The 21036-nt window shown below is 37.8% G+C and overlaps 3 protein-coding genes across 4 annotated transcripts in view; all 3 read left to right on the forward strand.

Moving 5' to 3' along the window:
- LOC143915612 (uncharacterized) overlaps nucleotides 1-21036 on the forward strand; it is an 854026-nt gene that overhangs the window by 440805 nt on the left and 392185 nt on the right. The window lies entirely within an intron of this gene.
- G6P (Glucose-6-Phosphatase) lies at nucleotides 1597-3962 on the forward strand. Of its 2 annotated transcripts, XM_077435959.1 has the most exons (7): nucleotides 1597-1849; nucleotides 1916-2080; nucleotides 2148-2357; nucleotides 2432-2562; nucleotides 2692-2912; nucleotides 2987-3108; nucleotides 3190-3962. In XM_077435959.1, the coding sequence occupies exons 1-7, from the start codon at nucleotides 1794-1796 to the stop codon at nucleotides 3449-3451; spliced, it is 1167 nt and encodes a 388-aa protein (XP_077292085.1). In that variant the 5' UTR covers nucleotides 1597-1793; the 3' UTR covers nucleotides 3452-3962. The 2 variants fall into 2 exon arrangements, with proteins under 2 accessions (XP_077292085.1, XP_077292084.1); XM_077435958.1 differs by having other exon boundaries at nucleotides 1793-2080.
- Nucleotides 7758-20323, forward strand: E(Pc) (Enhancer of Polycomb). The gene is made up of 13 exons (XM_077437218.1): nucleotides 7758-8152; nucleotides 9926-10064; nucleotides 10140-10247; nucleotides 10335-10605; nucleotides 12689-12886; nucleotides 12967-13045; nucleotides 13129-13204; nucleotides 13304-13422; nucleotides 13515-13606; nucleotides 14218-14964; nucleotides 15443-16608; nucleotides 16684-16876; nucleotides 18058-20323. The coding sequence occupies exons 1-13, from the start codon at nucleotides 8000-8002 to the stop codon at nucleotides 18254-18256; spliced, it is 3540 nt and encodes a 1179-aa protein (XP_077293344.1). The 5' UTR covers nucleotides 7758-7999; the 3' UTR covers nucleotides 18257-20323.

A 21036-nucleotide genomic window follows, 5' to 3' on the forward strand; every position in this document is an offset into this window, starting at 1 on the left:
ACATGTGTATTGTATTTCGTATGCCTAATAAAAAAGGAAGCAAACCTAACAGGAAAACAGATAATATTTGAGATGCAAATTTCAAACATGACATTTTGATTTTCTTTAGTTTAAATTAGCTCAGTTTTTTGCCAATGCATGGCAATTCTACACCTAGATTTTCGGTTACAAAATAATAATAATTAAAATGCTCCTGTTCATTACTTACTAGGTAATTGAATTTTAATTTTTATATTAGAATGTGTAGTATTTCAATTTACGTGGCCAATAACTATATACTATACACTGTCCAAAAACTGTAGAGTTGGCCCTATCTTTGAAACTGGAAAAACAAAACGGGTGAAATACGGTTTTTCTATTACATACATAGGTACATATGTTTCTTTTATATGCAATGTTTTATTATTATATATCTGGATTCTGGAGATATTAAAAAAATGATTTAAGTACAAATAATTTTTAGAACCAGAAAATATATTTTGTTGATTTTTATATATTGTGGAAACATGGCTTTGCCCTAGTTTGTACATATGTACAAATTTGTGCAACGCACACAGGCGGCCGAAAGAAATGAGAGTCGAAAAAAAAATATTTCTTAAAAAATACGATCAAAACATCGTCTTTTTTATTGTTTTTTTATTACATTTTATACCAGAAAGGCCTTACAAGTAAACCCCAATGCGCCTTCCTGGCCAATTACAAACAATACAACATTTTTATTATACAAGTCGCTGAATTACGAGAAACTGAAAACTAGCAAATTAACGAGGCATCTCTGAATTGTACATATGTACATTTTTATTGTACATTCATCATACTCAAATAGTGGTTCAACAGCGAAATCAGAGAAAATTGGCAAACTCTGATAGGAAACGATCAACCTGGAGTCACAAATATCCAGTTCTGACCAGCAGCACTACAGATATACTCAGAAAAATTATTTTCTTATACAGAAGCTTAACGATCGAGCTATGCTGCTGGCTAATGATGAAATGCTTTACCATCACTTTAAATAAAAACATTTTATACAAATTCAAACCTACTCAGAAAAATTATTTTCAATCGAGGTCAGCTCATGGGATCGAACCCAGCGCCTCTCGGTGCTAGGCAGAAGCTTAACGACCTAGCTTTGCTGCTGGCTGTCTTGTTGTATGCTTGTGGATTGCTGTTGCAAGTTACAACTTCTAATACACCTGAACTATAATTCGGCAAAATAACGGGATAGCAGGTATAGCTTCGATCCGCATAGAGCTAGGTCTTTCTATTATCTTTGCGACATGTATTTCTTCAAGGATGTTGAGTATTGGTTGGTCATTGAAAGAACAATGTCTTAGATGTGGAATTGGAGGTAAAAACACTATATTTTCATGAATGAACTTGAAAACGTTCAATCTCTTTTGTCGTCTGGTCCTGTTCAGAACTTAACGTTTTGGTTTTCTGGTTCATTTTTTTTGTGATTAAAATTTTCAACACTATAACCCCGAATTAATATAATTTATACAAATACTGATGAAATTAAAGAGCGGCCGATTTAAGTTTGCACACTGGTGGTCGAATTCCTAGGCGCGGCCCTGGAACAAGGTGATTTATATTTCCATGTTTTTATGTATCTATTTACAAACAAGCACTAAGAAATTATTCACGGAACCCGTTTAAATTTCTGTGGAACCCAGATTGAAATATTTATTAAAAAAAAATTATACATACAAATAACGACATAGCCGCGAATGAATGTGTTTGGATCCGAATATTAGCTGTCAAATATTAACATCAGTGAAATCCGTATGTTTTGAATGATGGATAATGTCTATGCATTCGGCGCTGAATGCATCGTCTTCATTCAAACCGAGTACACATTTCCACCTTCGTTTAATTTCTCTCACTGCAACAACCATTTTAAATGTTATCCTTTCAGGTTTGCGGGCTATGACGATGTCTTCACGAAGATCAATAACCTGGCCGACCCTCGCTATACCCTCACCCATTTCTTACCGATAATCTCCATGTTCGATTCTTACTTTGCCTCTGAGTTTATTCTGGTGACTTCCATCGGTGGATGGCTTAATTCGATGTTGAAATGGTCTGTTTTCTCACTAGCATATCGTATATTAGAAAAAAATGATTTTAATAATCGGATATGTTTTCAGGATGTTGATTGAGCATAGGCCATATTGGTGGGTACGAGAGACCCATTTCTACGGGCCAATACGTTCTAATAAGCCGTTGCTGAGATTGGGTCCACAGACGTGCGAAACGGGACCCGGATCTCCGAGCGGTCATGTAATGTTTGCTGCCATCGTCCTAGCATTGATCTCTTCTTGGATTTCAATTATACTCTCGCAGAAGCAAATTCTATCGTAAATATATTTTAAAGTTTTAGTATTATATTATATTTGATACGAAATTACTGTGATTTGTTTATGTTTTATAGAGTTTTTATGCAAAAGATAATCAAGAATGTTTTATGGGTAATCATTGGAGTTATACTAATCCTGGTTACAATTTCACGATTATTCATTGCTACACATTTTCCTCATCAATGTTTGATTGGCGCTATATTTGGTAATTGTAAAAATTAACATACTAATTTCATTGCTGTCGATGGTAAACAGAATCTGACGCAATTTGATTTCATACATACATATATATGAAATAAGTTATAATTTATTTTTTATTGTGTGCATATTTCAGGATTCCTCACTGTTTATTTCATTTCGACTTTTTGGATGGAACCTTTTATGGGAATCGACAATAATAAATTAGTCAAAGAAAATCCCAACTTGTATAGAAAACATCTTAAGCTAAATATTTTATTTAATCTGTCGAATGTTGTATTTTTGGTCGCAAGTCCGTTCGCTTTGTACTGGGGACAAAAACTCTATGGCTTCGACCCTCTTTGGAGTGTTAAATTGGTAGATATTTCAACCACATTATGAAATTGTACGGCAATCATTCAATTTTATATTGTGTTAATGATAAATTTCAGGCTTTTAAATGGTGTCCGGCTCCGGAATTCGTGCATTATGATACGACTCCGTTGTATTCCTTTGTAAAGGCTACTGGATCGGTCCTCGGATGGGTGTTGTGCTCTACGCCATCTATAAAAAGGTTATTTTCATTTAATAATGTACCATTAAATAAACAATGTACTAATTATTTAATGATTAATTAATATATCGTCTGATACAGCTACAGGTACGATTCCAAGAATCGATCGATGGTGCTTGCCGCCTTATGCGCGCTCGTATTTCAACAAGTTTTCGCACAATGGCAAGAGTCGATCTCCAGAGAGGATGCTGTTTACTTTTATTTGGCAAATTTTTTCGCCAATGCTGTGAGGCCACTGTTTTTCATCAGGATGCTTCCTTTGTTGACGACGGTCGGCCAAAAGATCAAGTCGAAGAATAGAAAGGGACCGATGAACGATGAGGCTTCTAATAAAAATAATTAACTTATAATAAAAACAACTGACTTATGATTTATTTTTAGTACAAAATTTATTCTGAATGTGTATCGATACTAGAATATAAATAGGGAATGTGAATCTGCAGAGGTGTACAGTTCATGACTTGAATTGCACGAGGCCCGATGTGATATTAACCAAAAATGGCTAAAATGTGAGGATATGTGACGATTGATTTTATTTATTATAAATTAGCTCGAAATTGCGCAAAATGAATTTGTATTATTTTTGTTAGTACGTGTACGTATTTTTTGTTTGACATTCCATGTTTGTACTTGATTTATTTTAAAATTCAGTATAACTTAGTGGATTTTCTGTGAGGATTTAATATATTTTATAATTTATTTTTCGTTTGAATTATAACCTAAAAATTTTAAAGTGCAGCTGTCATAGGATTTGGTCGCCATTTTTTTTATCTGCTATATACCAGCAATACTTGGAAACGAAACAATAAAAATTAACAGCCGAAATTTAAATTAAATATTAAATCTTGTCAAATACGACAGACTTTTATTTTCCGTTTTATCCCTTTAAGTTATGAAAAAATATATATGGACGTCTGAAGAATGTTTCTTACAGATTGAAAATGCGAAATATGCAACTTGGATTAGGTACGATAAAGGTAAGCGGATTATTGCGCAATTCGCGAATACGGAATATCTGGCACTCGAGTTCTCGTTAGTACATTATTTCGCGTGTAAAGCTTTCGATTGATGGAGTTTTTGGGTGCCAGATGTTCCGTGATCGAGACTTAAGTGGCGTGCGCGAAATCGCTTTTTGCAGAATAATCACCGAACCACAATAAAGATAGTAAGAATATCGGTAGTTGTGCGACGTACACTATCAAAAACCAATTATTACGCTTTGTTGCGACGGTTCGGTGATTACTAGTCAAATGTGAACCGGTCGCTCTAGATCGGTTACACGTGATCACCCGTCACACTAAAACTGGTCACATCCTAAAATCGGTCAACCAGTTTTCTCGTTACCGATTTTAGGGTGTGACCAGTTTTAGTGTGACGGGTGATAACGTGTGACCGATCTAGAGCGACCGGTTGTCCTGTGACTGATTCACATATGACTAGTAGTCCGTTTACCGTTGCGACATCACGCTTCGACCTACATTGTCATTATTCGCGTGCATTTGTGAAGTTAGTACATCGTTTTCATGAGAAATTTCATGTATTTTATGAATTACTAGTTGTTTTAACCGGCTTCGCTCAGTGTTTGTAATATAAACAGCGTAAACATGGCGAATCTAATAGTAAATATTCATTTATTTTTTTATTAAATTTATTTCAATCGAAAAAAAAATAAAATTCAACCAATCGAATCGTCGTCATAGAAACTTTGACGAAATTATATATTAGATTAAACTAAAATTTTATTTATTTTATTAAAGTTTCAATTAAATTAGGATGAGATTATAAAATTTGAATTAATCAGTAAAATATATTGCAATTTTCAAGCCAGGTATTGTTTTTAAATTTCTTTTTTAATTTTGCATTCTCGTCTAAAATATTGCCAAATGGGTCTACGATAGGGCTGCCATACGTCCCCGTTGACAGGGACATGTCCCAGTTTCGAGGTCTGTGTCCCGGTGTCCCAGTCCGAGAGTCATTTGTCCCCGTCAATTTCAAAATTTAGACATTTAAAAAAATTATTCAATTATTTATTAATATCTATCGAACAAGACCTTTTGAACCAAGAAATCTCAGGATGCACTCTCTATACTGTGGTCCTAAAAGGAAAGACGTTTACACGTCAAAAATTGTACCCACTTAATATCTAATATGGATACGCGCGCGCATATTGGCAACACTGACAACGAGAGCGGCGGATGCCCACTGCCGGCCACTGCCCAATTTCGCCAGCTGGCAACACCGACAATGACACTGACAAGTACGAAGCGCGCGCAGTTCGTTTACTGTCTGCTGATAATATCCGTTTGTTCTGTTTGTTTCTGATCGAAGAGGACTGATATTTTGATGTAAGTTTTTCAATACATAGATATATAATAATTTTCAATAATAGTAAATATCTAGGTAATCAAGCAACCCAGGCATACAATAAACTGAAAAAACACATGGACATTACGACGACACAAGTAGAAGCATTTGAAAAAGATGTAGAGAATTTTTACAACGTTGGAATTAATTATTTGGCAAAGTGGTCAGTTCCACTGGCGAAATATGATGTTTTTTCATGGATGCTTCTCCATGAAGTACCCGAATGGGAACATGTTGAAAAAACTATTGCTTATTTAAGTGAAATGGGAATATTGTTCACGGATTCAATCTATGAGGAAGTAAAGTATATGAAGTCATTTATCGAAAATAAAAAAGCCGAAGAATGGAAAACGAAAGATGTGCATGATAAATGGTTATACTATTTCAAAAAAACTGAAGAGACAAAAAGAAAAGCTAATCTACTGAAAATGTGCCAATACTTGTTCGCCATCCCACCGCACAATGCACATGTTGAACGTGTGTTCTCATTAATTAAAACTCAATGGACAGATGAGCGCAATTCGCTTTCTATTGACACAGTAAAAAGCATAATTCAATGTACTTTAAATTATAAAATGTCATGCATTGAATTCTATAATGATATAAAAGGGGAAAAAGAGTTACTTCAAAAAACGAAAACATCGGAAAAATATGATTGGGCAAAGAAGAGCGATGATAATGAAGTCACGGAAATCAGAGAAGAGTGAAGGCGATAGAAGAATAGGCTACTGTACATGAAATATAATGTTAATGTAAGGTTTCATTTAGTTAAATTTATTTGAATCGTCCAATTATCAATATTTATTTATTTTAGATTTGGTACAGACGCTTCCACAAAAAAACCTATTATCAATCTTAAAATTTTTCTTTCAATTCAATTTTTGTTTAGTTCCAATTACTTGTTGAAATGTTGTATATTTTTTTTATAATACAGCTATGAATATCGATAAAAATGTTTTGTTTTGTTTGTTTTTTTTTTATTTTTTTTTAGGGGGTTGTCCCCGTCGGTGTTCCGACACTTATGGCAGCCCTAGTCTACGAGGATGAAAGGAATGAAATGTCGGTATGGTTTAATGCACGACTATTCAATGTGAAGCCCGTAAAGGAAGTAAAGTAGTAGCCACTAACATGATCCAGTCGGTCCCAACTCACAGAATGACGACCAAAATTCGACTTTTGTGGGCTAATAGGGTTCCCATATATCTTATCATTAAATGTCAATTTCATTTGATGCTCGTTTTCATACGCTGTTTCTTAATTGTTTACTAACCGAAATAGTGTTTCTAGATTCAGGGATTTCATAATGAAATTGGAATTGGATTATAGGAATCGCATATTGCATCACTTAACATCAGTTATAGGAAGCGTCTTGCGTGTCATCCAAATCCTTTGGCGTATGGTGTGCTAAAGAAGAAATTAATGAATAGATTTAAAAAACAGCTTTTGATAAATAATAATTAAGTCCTATATAAAGGACAGTGTAACCAAATGAGAGATATTGTCCACACGATAAAGCACCAATCAAAACAAGTAATAAAATTCGAAGACTGATCTTAGGTAAAAAATAAAATATTGAAATGCATTAATTTCTTAGATTTTAATATAGATATCATCTATCGACAGTGATGATGCAGTGAAACGTAATAATTGCGAAGGGTGCGTCGTTAAACTACATAAGAATTGGAGTATCCACATAATTCAGTTGTATATATTTTTAATTCCGTTAAGCTAAGTATTAATGTAATTTCTTCTACTGAGGAGAAATATTATTTATACATATCGCAACGGAGATGCAAAAATTCAAGAACTTTTAAACGGCGGGACAGTTGGAAATCAAAATATCAACGCGGTATTATTAATTTTAAAATTGTCTTAAATGTATATCTGAATATGTACATAAATTTCCAATTTTGAAATATTTCTTGGCATTTTGCTGTACCGTAAGATATATATAAAAAAAAAATAGTTTCATGGAGTAAATAATTTATTTATTTGTCGTTTTCCATGTGACGTTATCGAGGAGTGCCAATTTGTCGTCCACGAGTTTTCAACTGCTACGGCCTCGTCTCGATCGAATCGGCGAAGGACACGTCAACGGTTAAACGCTCATCTTTCACAGAGTGATATGGAATAAAGTCGCTACAAGTGCGAGAGTGAGTGTTGCCAGGTGGCAGGGCGAAGTGGCGGCAGTGGAGTGGCAGCGAAGTAACAGTGAAGTGAAGTGAAGTGGAGTGGCAACCCCGACTCGAAAGCCGTCCGCGTTGTCGGCCATGTCGGAGCGCGGTCGGCGTGGAGGGGGCGGCCGGGGGCGTTCGTTGGCGGGCGGCTGCGGGCGGGGCGCGGGCCACTGATCGGCCCCCCGCTCGGCTCCCCTCCCCTCCCCCCGCCCCACCCCACCGCACCCCTCGCCCGGCGCGGGTGAGGCGGAGCCCTACTGAGAGCGGAAGCGGAAGCGACACCACCACACAACCACACAACCACACATCCACCACACCACTACACCACTACACCACTACACCACTACACCATGAGCAAGCTGTCGTTCCGGGCGCGCGCGCTCGACGCGGCGCGCCCCATGCCCGTCTTCCTCGCGGAGCACCTGCCTGACCTGCCCGACCACTCGGCCATCAGCCGCGCCGTGCCCGCCATGCCCACCGGCATGGAGAAGGACGAGGAGTGTGTGAGTGCCCCCCCCGCCCCCCCCGCCCCCCACCCTCACCCCACGACCCCCCCCCCGACCCCCGCACCCCTCCGCCTCCTCTCACCCCCCCCCGCCCCGCCCCCGCGCAGCTGTCAGGCGGCGGGGCGCGGCAGTGGTGCCAACTGTTCCCCCTCGCAAACAAAAAACACACCGATGACTCACTACTGATAAACAATACCCACATGCCTGATGCTGCTACTACGACTACATCCACAACCACAACCAAAATATCAATTAATGCTTGTAAACAAATCGGCCACGCTTCGTTTCAATATGCATACACACGCAAAGTGGAATGTTTCATTCTTGTTTTCGGCCTAAATATATATATATATATACGCGTGTAAACAAATACTTGGATGAAAACAAATGAACGCGCGCTTTTTTTTTTCGAAGTTCGTTTGTTTCGAGCGCCATTTTTTTATTTAAATTCTGAAACGAATGCGCGCGTGTATGTAAATACGTCGATGTAAATGAAATTTCATCGTATACTGTGCTTGCGCATTTTGAAATATCTAGTATGTACAATGCAGAAGAAAATAAATGTGCAATTTCACGTTGACTCGGATGTAAAATGCAAAATCAGAAGTAGCCTTTATTTATTTCGTTTCATGTTGACAGATAGATAAATATCAATGTCGAATGTGTGTTGTTGAAAAGATCGGAAAAGTGAAAGAAATTTATATAAAATACTAGTGGTGCTACCCGGCTTTGCTCGGCAATGAAATGAAAACCATGAAAAAAACTTCATTTGTTTTTTTTTTTTTTTAACTAAATTTATTAGAATCGTAAAAAAATAATATTACTTAACGACCGACCAATCACAGACGTCTTTGACCAATCCAGCCAATCAGAAACGACTTATAAACACATTTCAGTTATATATAACGATTAGTACGAATTATTTGAATCAACCCTTTGAGTGCAGAATAAAGTCATGTAATTTATTAATTATATATTAAAATCAATCAAATAGTAATAGTCAAGTTAATAGTCATTCTCTGCTACATTTATAATCGCCTTCAGAATTAAATAGAAATTAATGAAAGTTGAATGAAAAGTCTACTCTATTTCTCGTATATATTCACATTGTAATAGTATTCAGATATATCCATGTAGTAATAGTATTCAGATATATCCACATATATATAGTAGCAGTATTCAGATATATCCACATCTCACACGTAAAAGCTGCGTTTTTTCATAAAGACGTAGGATAAATCTGTACCTCACATTTGAGAACCGTACACACTTCACACCCAAAGAGCTAAATATAAAATGTTTAATTTAAACTTAAAAATACTTCACTTACATGTAGATAAGAACAAAACTAAGTTTTAAGATTTTTTTGCAATAAAACCTATTAAATAGTAAATATTTATTGTTAGATTCTATATATAGTATTGCAATTCTGACAAAAATTTTCGATTGAGCTAATTTCACTCCATTTTCGGTTAATTTTATATTACATTAAACCTGAATGGGACATTAATTTGGAAAAAATTTGATTCATGTCATTAAAATGACCGTAAATACGAAAACCACAAATCGTCAAGTTCATTGGCCCTATATAGACAAATTCTTTCGGTGTTCCTTGAAAATTATATTTACAATTTATACAATCGGTGACTGATGCCTTTTTTATTATGTATCTACATATTCTAAAAACGTTAACATTAAAGATTGATAATTTTTTTTAATAAATACCTTGTCTTAAACCGCTATTGATGGACCGATTGCCGAATGTTTCAGGAGCATCATCTGCAGCGAGCCATATGTGCGGGACTAATAATTCCCACACCAGAAGTCACCGACATGGCGGACGCCGCCGCTTATGATCGTCTCTACCCCTCCGACTATCGCATGCCGAGGCAATTAATACACATGCAACGTGAGTATCGACGAAACAAATCGTATAATGCAATACGCGTACAACATTCGATGATTCGATTTCGTTTGTGTGCAGCTTTAGGATTAGAGCAAGAAGTTCCGGATTACGATATGGATTCCGAAGACGAGCATTGGCTGAGAAGACAGCATGCGGCAGCTAACGGAAGAGCTTCTGAATTGACAGGCACTTTTTTTGTGTTTTTGCTGTATTCCATACGTTCGGTTAACGAGTGATGTTTTGTAGTAATGTCTTGTTTGTCGATTATTACAGAGATAAAGTTCGAGGAGACGATAGAGAAGTTGGAACGCGGTTCCGGTCAGACTGTGGTGACGCTGAGGGAAGCGCGAGCTCTCGTCGGAAGAACGGGCCTAGCCGATCACATCTTGCTAGCGGTTTATGATTATTGGCTCAACAAACGCCTGGCGACGCAACAGCCGCTGTTGTTGGCCGTGCGTACGGAGCCGAGACCTGGCGCGCCTCAGGCGAGTCCGTATCTCGCCTTCCGTCGGCGAACCGAGAAGATGCAAACACGCAAGAATAGGTTCGACAAATTGTACTGGGTTTTTTTCATTTTAACCCTTTCCGGACACAAAATCTTTTTTGGCTTGTATTCTGAAACTCTTCCCCTTCTCTAGGGTGACAAATCTTCGGTGCATTGGTTACGCTCCTTGTCTATACGTCTATATATATATATATTTTCTGTCTTAATTTATTATATATCACTGCTTACGATAAAAATTTCAAGTTAAATATTATCTTGAGTGGTTGTAAGGTTAATATGCAAACATACATAGGTACGTATGTGTGGTTCTGTTCTGCAAATATTTCTGTATGCAATCGTCATGCATAGTAGAATGTTGATTGAAATGAAACTATTGAATATTACAGTAGAGCTAACAGTGCAGTGTTTTCCAACTTGCGGGTATGCAAAACATATTAGAAAAACTTACCGATCACCAGTTCTGATCTTCTTGCGCGCAAATTGTTAATTATTTTCGATTCTTTGACCCTTCGAATGCTGACCAACGCCGATCGGCGTTTCACGGAACTAAAAAGCGCCGATGGGCGTTGTTTTTTGTGTATGTAAAAGATAAGCAATAATACTACCTGCTATGTCTTTCCAGTTAGCATTGAAAAAAAATGCACTGAACATGGGTCGTGTAATCCATGTCAATGTTTATAAAGACTGGTTTACGCCGGAATTTCTGAATTTATAACCATAGCAGAATTTCTCGATGGAAATTCCTAACTGCTGAGTATTTTAGATTGTGGCTTGGCATTTAGATTGTGAGCAGTACATTTTAACAACAATGAAGAAGATGCAACTACTTTTGGAAAAGTACATCCATTGATAGACTTCTTCTGTTTATTTTATATTGTTGCAAGATATATTAGATAGTCTAAACACACCTTTACAAAACACGAAATTATCTAGGGTAGTGATCTAAGGTTTGTTTGGATTAGCTACAATTCTTATACCTGCTTTCTATTGGATTTCTAAATAATTCTAGGCGGGCTTTCAACAGAAGACGTCAGCACTCAAAGGGTTAACTAAGCGTTTCCTATACCTATGCGATCATGTTGAATATCGACAAAGACAGTCGATAAAATGGAAATATTGTAAACTGAATGATTGCCTCAAGTAGATTGGCAGTACGTATGCCTGAAAGATTTCTATGGCTCGTATTTAGAATCGACGAGCGTTATTTACTTACAGAATCGACCACAGTTTTTTCTATTATAGTCGATTCGATATAGCGTGATATTTATGTCAACCAAGCATGCTGTCACATTCGGGCAATATTTTGTAACACTAAGGACGTAAATAATTTCTTTATTTTTCTTATTTAACTAGATTGTGTTATTACAGTATAATTCAATGCAAGGTTTTTAATAATATTACTGTAAGTTTTGCTGTCCATAACATGACATTGACAATTACTTTTATCGTCTAAAAAATATAAATTTCCATTCATATAAACTATATAAATATTCCATAAATAAATGAATAATATCAACAACTTACGTATTTTATATTAAAATTGTATTTATGTAAATATTTCAAAATACGAAACAAACTCAAAACTAACAAAAAATGAAAAACAAATTCTACTGACCGCTCTTCTTGACCAAAATGCAATGCGAAACTGAAATGAAATGTGATAGGACATCGCGGGTCGAGTAGGGGGTGAACGTAATAGCATTTACATTTTACGTAAGTCTGTATATGACTATAAGTATGTAAAGCAAGGATTTAAATATATACGAGCTCTGTAATCACAGCTGTGGGGAGATATTTAGGGGCTGAATAAATTTTGAAATATTCGAATGGATCAGTGAATAAAAATACCTTTTATCTTCTTTTCAATTGTATGATTCAAAAATATAAAAATTTTTTATTTCGATACTTATATTTATATTTTTAAAATGCTTGAAAATCTATTATAATATATGTATTTATATTGGTGAATATATATATGTAAGTAGACGACTCTTCTGTAGTGCATTATAGATAAAAAAGTCGATCGAATGTAGCTCTACGACCGGAAAGGGATAGCTTGATTTATTTGTTCAATTGTGCGTTTTTATACTAACCCTTTTTTTCCCCATTTATTTTTGTGCAGGAAAAACGACGAGAGCTCGTACGAAAAGATGGTGAAATTACGGCGAGAGCTGACGACAGTGATGTCGATATTAGACCTAATCCGACAGCGAGAGTCTCTGAAACGAGAGGGTGTCCGTGTGGCCACCTCGTTGCTCGAAAAGCGTTATGGAGCGAGAGACTTCAGCGGACATTTGCTGGCCGAAGCCACCGCTGCCAGGTATATACATAAATATATAATAAATGTGGTTTCGATCGGTCGAATCGACTCGATTTTGACTCGGTTTGATGAATTTTCAGAGCTGCCGTTGCGCCTACGTTATTAGTACCTCCTTTCTCCACTCACCATCGTCCTCCGGTGGACTCGGCTGCCAGACAGGTAATGTCACGCATATTATGATATTTAATTAATAAAAATGGGGTCGAATTCTATATTCTATAAATGTGCGTATTTGATTTCAGAGAGAGAAAAGACAGTACAAAAGGCGGAAACACCGACACCATTCTACTCTCGTCCAGTCTCATACGGTCCATCACGGTAATCTTAACTTCTGCTTATAAAATAATTTATAAATTTATATAATTGTTTATATTGAATTGAAAAATATGTTTACGCTTTGTATTCATCGTGTTTCAGGTGCGTCAGGGTCGAGTAGTTCGTCCGAAGTGGAGACGGGTGAAACGAGTACAATTTTACCACTCGACACTTCGGGTCCGTTCACCTTTCGGCGAAAGCCTGGTTGCCAATATCACATGGTGCGTTTTGCTCTTCGTCGATTGTTTTCGACCGTTTTTCTGCCGATTTTTGTGTATTTATTTTAATCATTGCTATTGTTTTTATTATATAGCCCAAGAGTTACGATGCGTCAGAACAGGTTCCGTGGATGATGGATAGCAGTAAAGAAAATACGTATCCTGGCCAACCAGAGGCGAAACAGAGGTTCTTTATTTTTGTATTGTTTGTTTATGTATTGGATGGGCTGTAAGTATAGAAAATGGTTCCCGGAAAGATGCACTAAATTGCACTGAATAGTACCGCAGTTTCGAGAAGTCCTAATTTTCAAAGGTGCTCAAAAATAACTTACGCAATAGAATTCCACAAAAATAGGTTAACACCCTTGGATAACATGCAAATACCTCTTGACGCTTTTTTGTAGAATTCTATTGCGTTAGTTCTCGTTTAGCATCTTTGAAAGTTTGGATTTCTCGAGGTGCAACTATCTCGAGTGCATTTTTCCGGTCACTATAGATAATATATACATATATGGGATTGTCTTTTTAAATGAAGATGAAGTGTAGTATTCTATAAGACATGTTTGAACTGATGGAAGGTATGAGCATACTGTATTTTTTATTCAAATATATGTATAATGTATGTATGTAAATCAACAAATTCAAATTGTCGCTCTACAATGAAGCCCTGAAAATACAAAATTCATCTTTCATTTATTTAGTAATAATCTGTGGAAGTGAATTTGTTTTGTCAGATTATTTTCAGTGTATGAATAATTTTACTGTCGTACTAATGGTGGTGATTAATGTGATTTTCAGATATGTATTGGCGTCCATCAACTATCCGAAGCCTCGTTGTTTGGGCTTTGTGCGTCGGAGGATGGGTCGTGGTGGTCGAGTCATTCTCGACCGGCTCAGCGGCCCCAACTCGGACGAGCGGCTCTGGGAATCGCTGGGCTACACGGTGACCGACTCCCAAGACCTCCGGTCGGCCCCCGAGTCGCCCGTCTCGTGCCACAACCGCTACAGTCATTCCACAAAGCCTAACAACACCAACCCGCTGCTTAGTAAAGTCGAATGCGAAACGTCGCGATCGCCCGACCTCAGGTTGAACAGAGCGTCCCAGTCGGAAGTGAGATTGAAAGCGGACGCGAGCAGTAGACACTTTACGGGTGACGTGACTTTAAAGATTGAGGACATGGAATACAGTGATAGTGATAAACTCTCGAGGCTGGATCTGCCCGACATCGTTTCCAACGTTGACGGGTCGACCAGCGACAGTGATAGCTTAAGTTCTTGTGACGGACACGATTATTACGATAGCAAATTTAGTTTTAAGGGTAGCGGCGGCGCTTCCCTCGATCGGGGCAGGGCGTTCAGGAGATTCAGGAACAAGCGGCTCCGATTGCGGGAAGCGAGAAAAGCGACCTCAAGCATGTACCAGGAGGATATGAAGGTGATGACCGAGCTTCTCGTCGCGCGCCACTTGAAGATGTGCGAGCAGCGAGTGCCTGACATAAGCTCGTCGTGTGTCGACAATTTCCTCAAGGATGTGTGGGGCGATAGGTGCGTTGTTGGAGGATTGTGTACATTTATATATGTAATTAGAAAGGGTACGAGAGAATATCCAAATATTTATATGTATTTACAACGTTAAAGTTATCGGTTTTAATTATTAGCAATGATGAATTTTAAAAATATTCTTTGTGAGTGGTGAATTTTTGATGTATTCTACATAAAATGGTTGATTTAAAATCAGATTGATAGTCATTAATTAACTGATTGGCAGACCGACTGGAGGGGCCCACTATTTTCAATTTTAGTTTAGTCTAGTCAAGTTTATCGACCATTTATTATTTAATTGCCAATACATTTTTGTTGAAATGAATGTATGTAGTATTGTGAGTTGAAATCATTATTATGTAATTTGTCATTGTAATTTTTAGTATCAACTATTACCAGTATCAGTTTTTCAAAGTTTACACTATGATTGTTCCATTTCGTGTTATATTATGAAAAATAAAGTTACCTTCAATTTTTCCAGGTTACACTTTAAGCCCAAACCGCCAGATCCCGACATCGATTTACCATCGGCGACGACGAATCGCGACGAAGACGTTGAGCAGTTGAACGAGCACTCGTCGATAGCGGTGCATGTGCGCCTCGCGCTCCCCGACTTCCACCAGCCCCCGTCGGATTTGCTCTTCAACGACGCGTCGCCTTTCGTCACGTCCGAGTTCACCTTGGCCGACATCTACGGCGACTCCATAATAAACCCCAACCCTGACTTCGATCTGAGCATGAACGTTGACGAACAACGCTCCAAATCACCGACGGGTTGCAACGACGTTGGCTGGAGTCAAACCAATGGACCGATCAAGCTAGACAAGACTTTCAACAATAGCATGGATGTGGCGGAAAACAGCACATTCAAGGCGGAACTGTCGGAGAACTCGAGCTCGAATCACACTAGCGTTTTTTTATCATCCGAAGGAGGTCCACCGTCGGCGGCCAGCGTCAACTCTGACATAGTCACATTCTGCTCGGCGGAAGAATCCAACCACGAGGCGACGAACGGCGTGATCTCCGAATGCAACGATTCCAACGGCAGCGACAAACTTCGACAGGTCCAAAAGAAAAACGGCAACGGTCTAGCGAACAAATCAAAACCCATCGTAAACTCCATAGAGAATAGCTGTATAGCGACGCCAACTGTAATCAAAGTAGAACCTCTATTAAACAACCAGAAGGTGTATTGCGAGAGACCAGCGAGTCCTTCGTTTCCATCACTGTCGGCTTCGCCTCAACCCCGTTTAATTTCGACATCGCATCCGACCACCATCCTCTCGTTGGACAAAACTGGCAATTCAATCGTTCAGCTCCGACAGTCCAAAGTCAAACAGGTGCTCAAAAGCGTGCTGACTACGGACGGAGCTGATGGTAAAGTGCGGACACCTTTAATCGTCACTCAAGGGGGTAGTCCCGTACGGAAGGCCGGCGATGCGTTACGCGTGCGAGGAGTCGAAGACGTGGTGACAGCGTCGGGACAACAGCAACAGCTGGTCACGCTCGCGATGACCGATTCGTTCAAACTGAGGGTGCACGGCCATTTGCCAGGCGGCGCTACCGGAACTGCTGGCAGTTCCACTCACGATCTGTTGGGTCTCGTGCATCAGAAAACCCTACCGTCTACCACTTTACCTAGAGACGGTAAACAATAGCGAATATTTTTTAGATTCTGCTTGTTCCGGCTCGAGGTGCTAATTATCTCGTTGTACTTTTCAGGAATACCTGGTGGCGCTCGTCGTGCCGTTGTTCAGGTGGCTGGCGGGGCGGGGCGAGCTGTGAGAGTGGTTCATGCGAGACCTTTATCCGTGTCGCAGAGATCACGGCTGTCGATTGCGCCAGGAAATTTGCAACTTCGCGGTCTCACCAACCTGTTTCAGCTGCAAATGAGACCGGCGCCGCACAGAAGAACGTAAGCTCGCATACTTGCTGATCTTTTAGTCGATGCTTATATTTGTCATACGATAGGGAATGCTCGAAAATTTTACTCGTATTTATTGTATACTAGAGAGGTCCGTTTTTGATCATAAATAATGCAAGAGATCTTTTTCCAGTTTTGTTCTGATAATAAATTTATTTGTCGTTCAAAACTTCTCAATTTGGAATACATACATATTAGTTAAATAAGCAGTTTATTTAACGCTTTACGCTTTTAGAGGTTAAGTTAGAGGTCTAGTCTGATTCAACTACTTACGTATTTAAATCTAAATCATTGTTATCATTGTTAATTGTACACTTATATAGTCAAGACGCATTGCCGATTCAGAGTATTCAACAAATATCTAATCGGTAACAGTAATGTTGTCACTGATGAGCATATACATATATACTTATATAGTAAATAATTAAATAATTATTTATATTTAGGTGAAATAATAGACATGTTCCGTAGTAAAGAAGAAGAAATAAAGTGACGTATGAAATTAGGATGGAGTGCATTTGGACGAATGAATGTTGTTTTTAAGTCAAAAATGTCACTCTGCCTGAAGAAAAAGATCTTCGATCAATGCGTTTTGCCAGTGATGACGTATGTATGCGGAACTTGGACATTGAACGCCAAGATGCTACACAAAGTCCAATGCACTCAAAGGAGTATGGAACGCTGTATGCTTGGCATAACAAGGAAAGACAGGAAGCGGAATATGTGGGTGAGAGTAGTGGACATAGTGGATTGAGTTAGGAAATTGAAATGGCAATGGGCGGGCCACATGGTTTAAAAAATGGACGAAAGGTGGACAAAAGAAGTGCTAGAATGGCATCCGAAAGAATGCAAAAGGGTAAAAGGAAGACTGCAGGGAAAATGGGTAGATGAAATTAGGAAAATGTGTGGGGTGAGATGGATGAGGATTGCGCAAAACATAGACGAATGGAAGCGTGTGGGAGAGACATTCATCTAGCAGTGGATGGTGAGTGGCTGTAGATGATGATGATATACTTATATTGCATTTGAAATGCCAGTAGTGCTTACTGATTAGACAGTATGGAGTGAGATATGTATATTTTGATGTGACAACTTTTATTGTTTCTTCTTTATATACTTGTGTTGTTATTTTTGTATATATGTATTTTCAAACTTTAATTTTGTCTTTGCAGCGAAACTTTAGAAGTTGCACCGCAGCCGGTGGAAGCCGCAAGCGTAGGTAGTGCTGCGGCGGGAGCAGGCGGAGATGCGGGTCCAGCTCCGTCTGGTCCGGCTCCTGCTGCTGGTCCTCCGCCGCCGCCAGGGAAACCGCCACCACCTCCGCCTCCACCACGCAAAGGACAATCATCGTTACCCATGGAAGTCACGTGATGCAGGGCCCCAGCGCATTAGCGATTTTACCCCCACCACCGAAACTTTAGCCAATCTACACATCACAATATTTTTAGAAATATCTTTCTGTATTTAAATACGCAATGCGTCTGAAATGAATGTGAGCGGCGCACTCGAAGCCGTTAAACTTTATTTTCCAATAGAGTGAGAGCCGCCAATAGTCGGTGCAGATGTGAACCTCGCATGCAAGCGAACGCGTCGACCGACTCTTCGTTTCGAGTGCGTCGATTTGTTGTACTCGATATGTAATTCGTTCAATTTTGCAATGAGACTAATTCTATTCAAACGAGTCTTGCTGAATTTATTGCTCTATTATATATTTTTATTTTATTTTTAAGATCTCAACGCTTTTCTGAATTCGTTTTTGTTTTCTTTTTTTTAATAATATATCGTAATCGCACTGGTGAATTCACCTGTGATGTAAAACGGCAATGTCCTCCATGATAAGTGGTTTTAATATTTTTTTATCACATTTTTTTAAGTTTTGTACTAATTTTTTTATCAAAGTATTATCAAATTTTAGATGGACATTGCTCGATATCATTTTTATTATTTGTGATTTTTTGAACAGTAAACGCGTACATACATGTATACAAAATCTTCAATTTGTGCCGCAACTTATGGTAGTAAAGTTAACACTGAGAGTCGTCATATCATCGGTTGCGTTTCATATTGAAGGCAGCGTATACATTTATATTATTATATTTATATATATTCAAAGATGACTTTTAGCAATATGTGCAAAGTAAAAATGTAATAAAACGAATACATAAATAAATAAATGTTGATCAGAGATAAAAAAAAAAAAAATTAGCAATAGATTTTCCCGCGACACATGTAAAATTGTACGTAGGGAAACCAAAAAATTGCCAAGTGGTTATATAATGTCATTGTAGCATGCTTTACACATGTAACTAGTGTAAGGGGAAAATGATACGGATAGTTTTTCCATGTTTCTTGCTCTTATTATACGCCCTACGCTAAATACATACATATATTATATATAAATATTTTTAAGCCGATTTTCGCTCCTTATTAAACAAAAATTATATATGTATAGCTGGTTGCGCATAATATTTATATACGTATATTTTTCAATATTGATTTTTTTTCATCCATTCATTATACGACGGCCTGTCGGATAAGTTACACTTGATTACTTCACGATATGTGTTTATTATTTGTTGGGTCATTTGAAAGTGTTGACCGTGGTGCCTATTTTAAGTCACTTTATAACACTCTATTTAATAGTAGTCTTTTGTGTTGAAATGAAGATAAAACTTTCAATGTAATTTATTTGTAATTTGGTCAATGCAATTTTTGACCGGTTAACCATTTACTAATTTATTACCGCTGGTATTATAATGCTTTGGTTATGTATTACTTAAGCAGTATGCCATGTCGGTTATAAAAGTACAACTTCATTGTGACTTCTCCACATACGGTCGATATATTATGACCAAATACGCGGTAATTTGAATTTCTCATTTTGCTATGTTGAAGTCGGATATCCAATATATATTTTTGTTTTATTTCTTACAAATAGAAGTTGAACATTGTACGATATATCTACCATTTATTTTAGAGGTTATAAATCGGTCATCGTGCTATTGGCCGATTATACTGACCGGTTCTTTTACGTTGACGGTCCCGTATGCTTTTTTTTTTTTTAATATTGTGAGAAAATTAAGTCGAACGTCTCCGACGGCCTCTCCTAATGTTATATATTTATATTATATTAAAACCGTATCATCTTTTCCGCTGGAAATTATAATATGTATATGAAAAATAATATCTACTATATATATACTAATAATAATTGTGATGTATTTTGTATTCTCTGAAGTGGCAGGTGGATCAAAGGGTTAATCTTAATGTTTGCGTTATGAATACTATCTAATAATGAATAATAATGTGAACCTGCACTTTCTTGTGGGCTTGTTTCTTCTTGAATTTGGTAAAACAAAATTTGTTATCGCACGGTGCATATTATATTTATTTATTTGCACGTACGTATCACGTACGTGTGCACGCGTGCGGTCAACGAACAAAAACAAAAAAAATGCGAAAAACGAAAATGGTTTAAAAAAAATGTGATTACGCTTAGAGTCGATGTGTATTCATTATTAACAATTGCTGTTTACAAGGTATAACAATATAATGGTCATAATTTAATTACTATTTAATTGATTATCATATATAGAGCGAGGATGTTGTTTTTTTTTTCTTGATGATATAAATAGAAAGAGAGAGAGTGACGAGATGGGGGGTTTTCAATAATTATGTATGTAAATATATATTATATATATATAAATATGTATTTAAATACGCATTTTCGCACACACACACACACACACACATCCGTGTGTGTGTGCATGTGTATATTTAAATATGTATGTATGTATATATTTTGTGCGCGTACGTATGTGTGTACACGTATTTATTTAATCGTCGTCGTCGCCGCCTTTTGTGAAGGTGGCGAGCGTTCGTTCGCTCTCGTCGTCATCATCATCATCATCGTCGTCGGCCGATGATTCTAAAACTCTAGACGCCGCCGTCTGTTGTATATCGTTCGAGGTGTTCCCCTCAAATGGAGACATGCTGAGGCCGATCGGCGCTGCCGTCGTACAGTTGTAAATATTTCACGTTGTTGTGATGGCGGCGGCGCTGTCGTGATCCGATAAGTGATAAAAATAATAAATATAAAGACAGACTCGTCTCGTTTCATTCGTTCCGTTGCCGTTCGCCCGTCTCCACTC

This window comes from Arctopsyche grandis, chromosome 8 (genome assembly GCF_051622035.1).
Source record: "Arctopsyche grandis isolate Sample6627 chromosome 8, ASM5162203v2, whole genome shotgun sequence".
NCBI classification, from domain to species: Eukaryota; Metazoa; Arthropoda; class Insecta; order Trichoptera; family Hydropsychidae; genus Arctopsyche; species Arctopsyche grandis.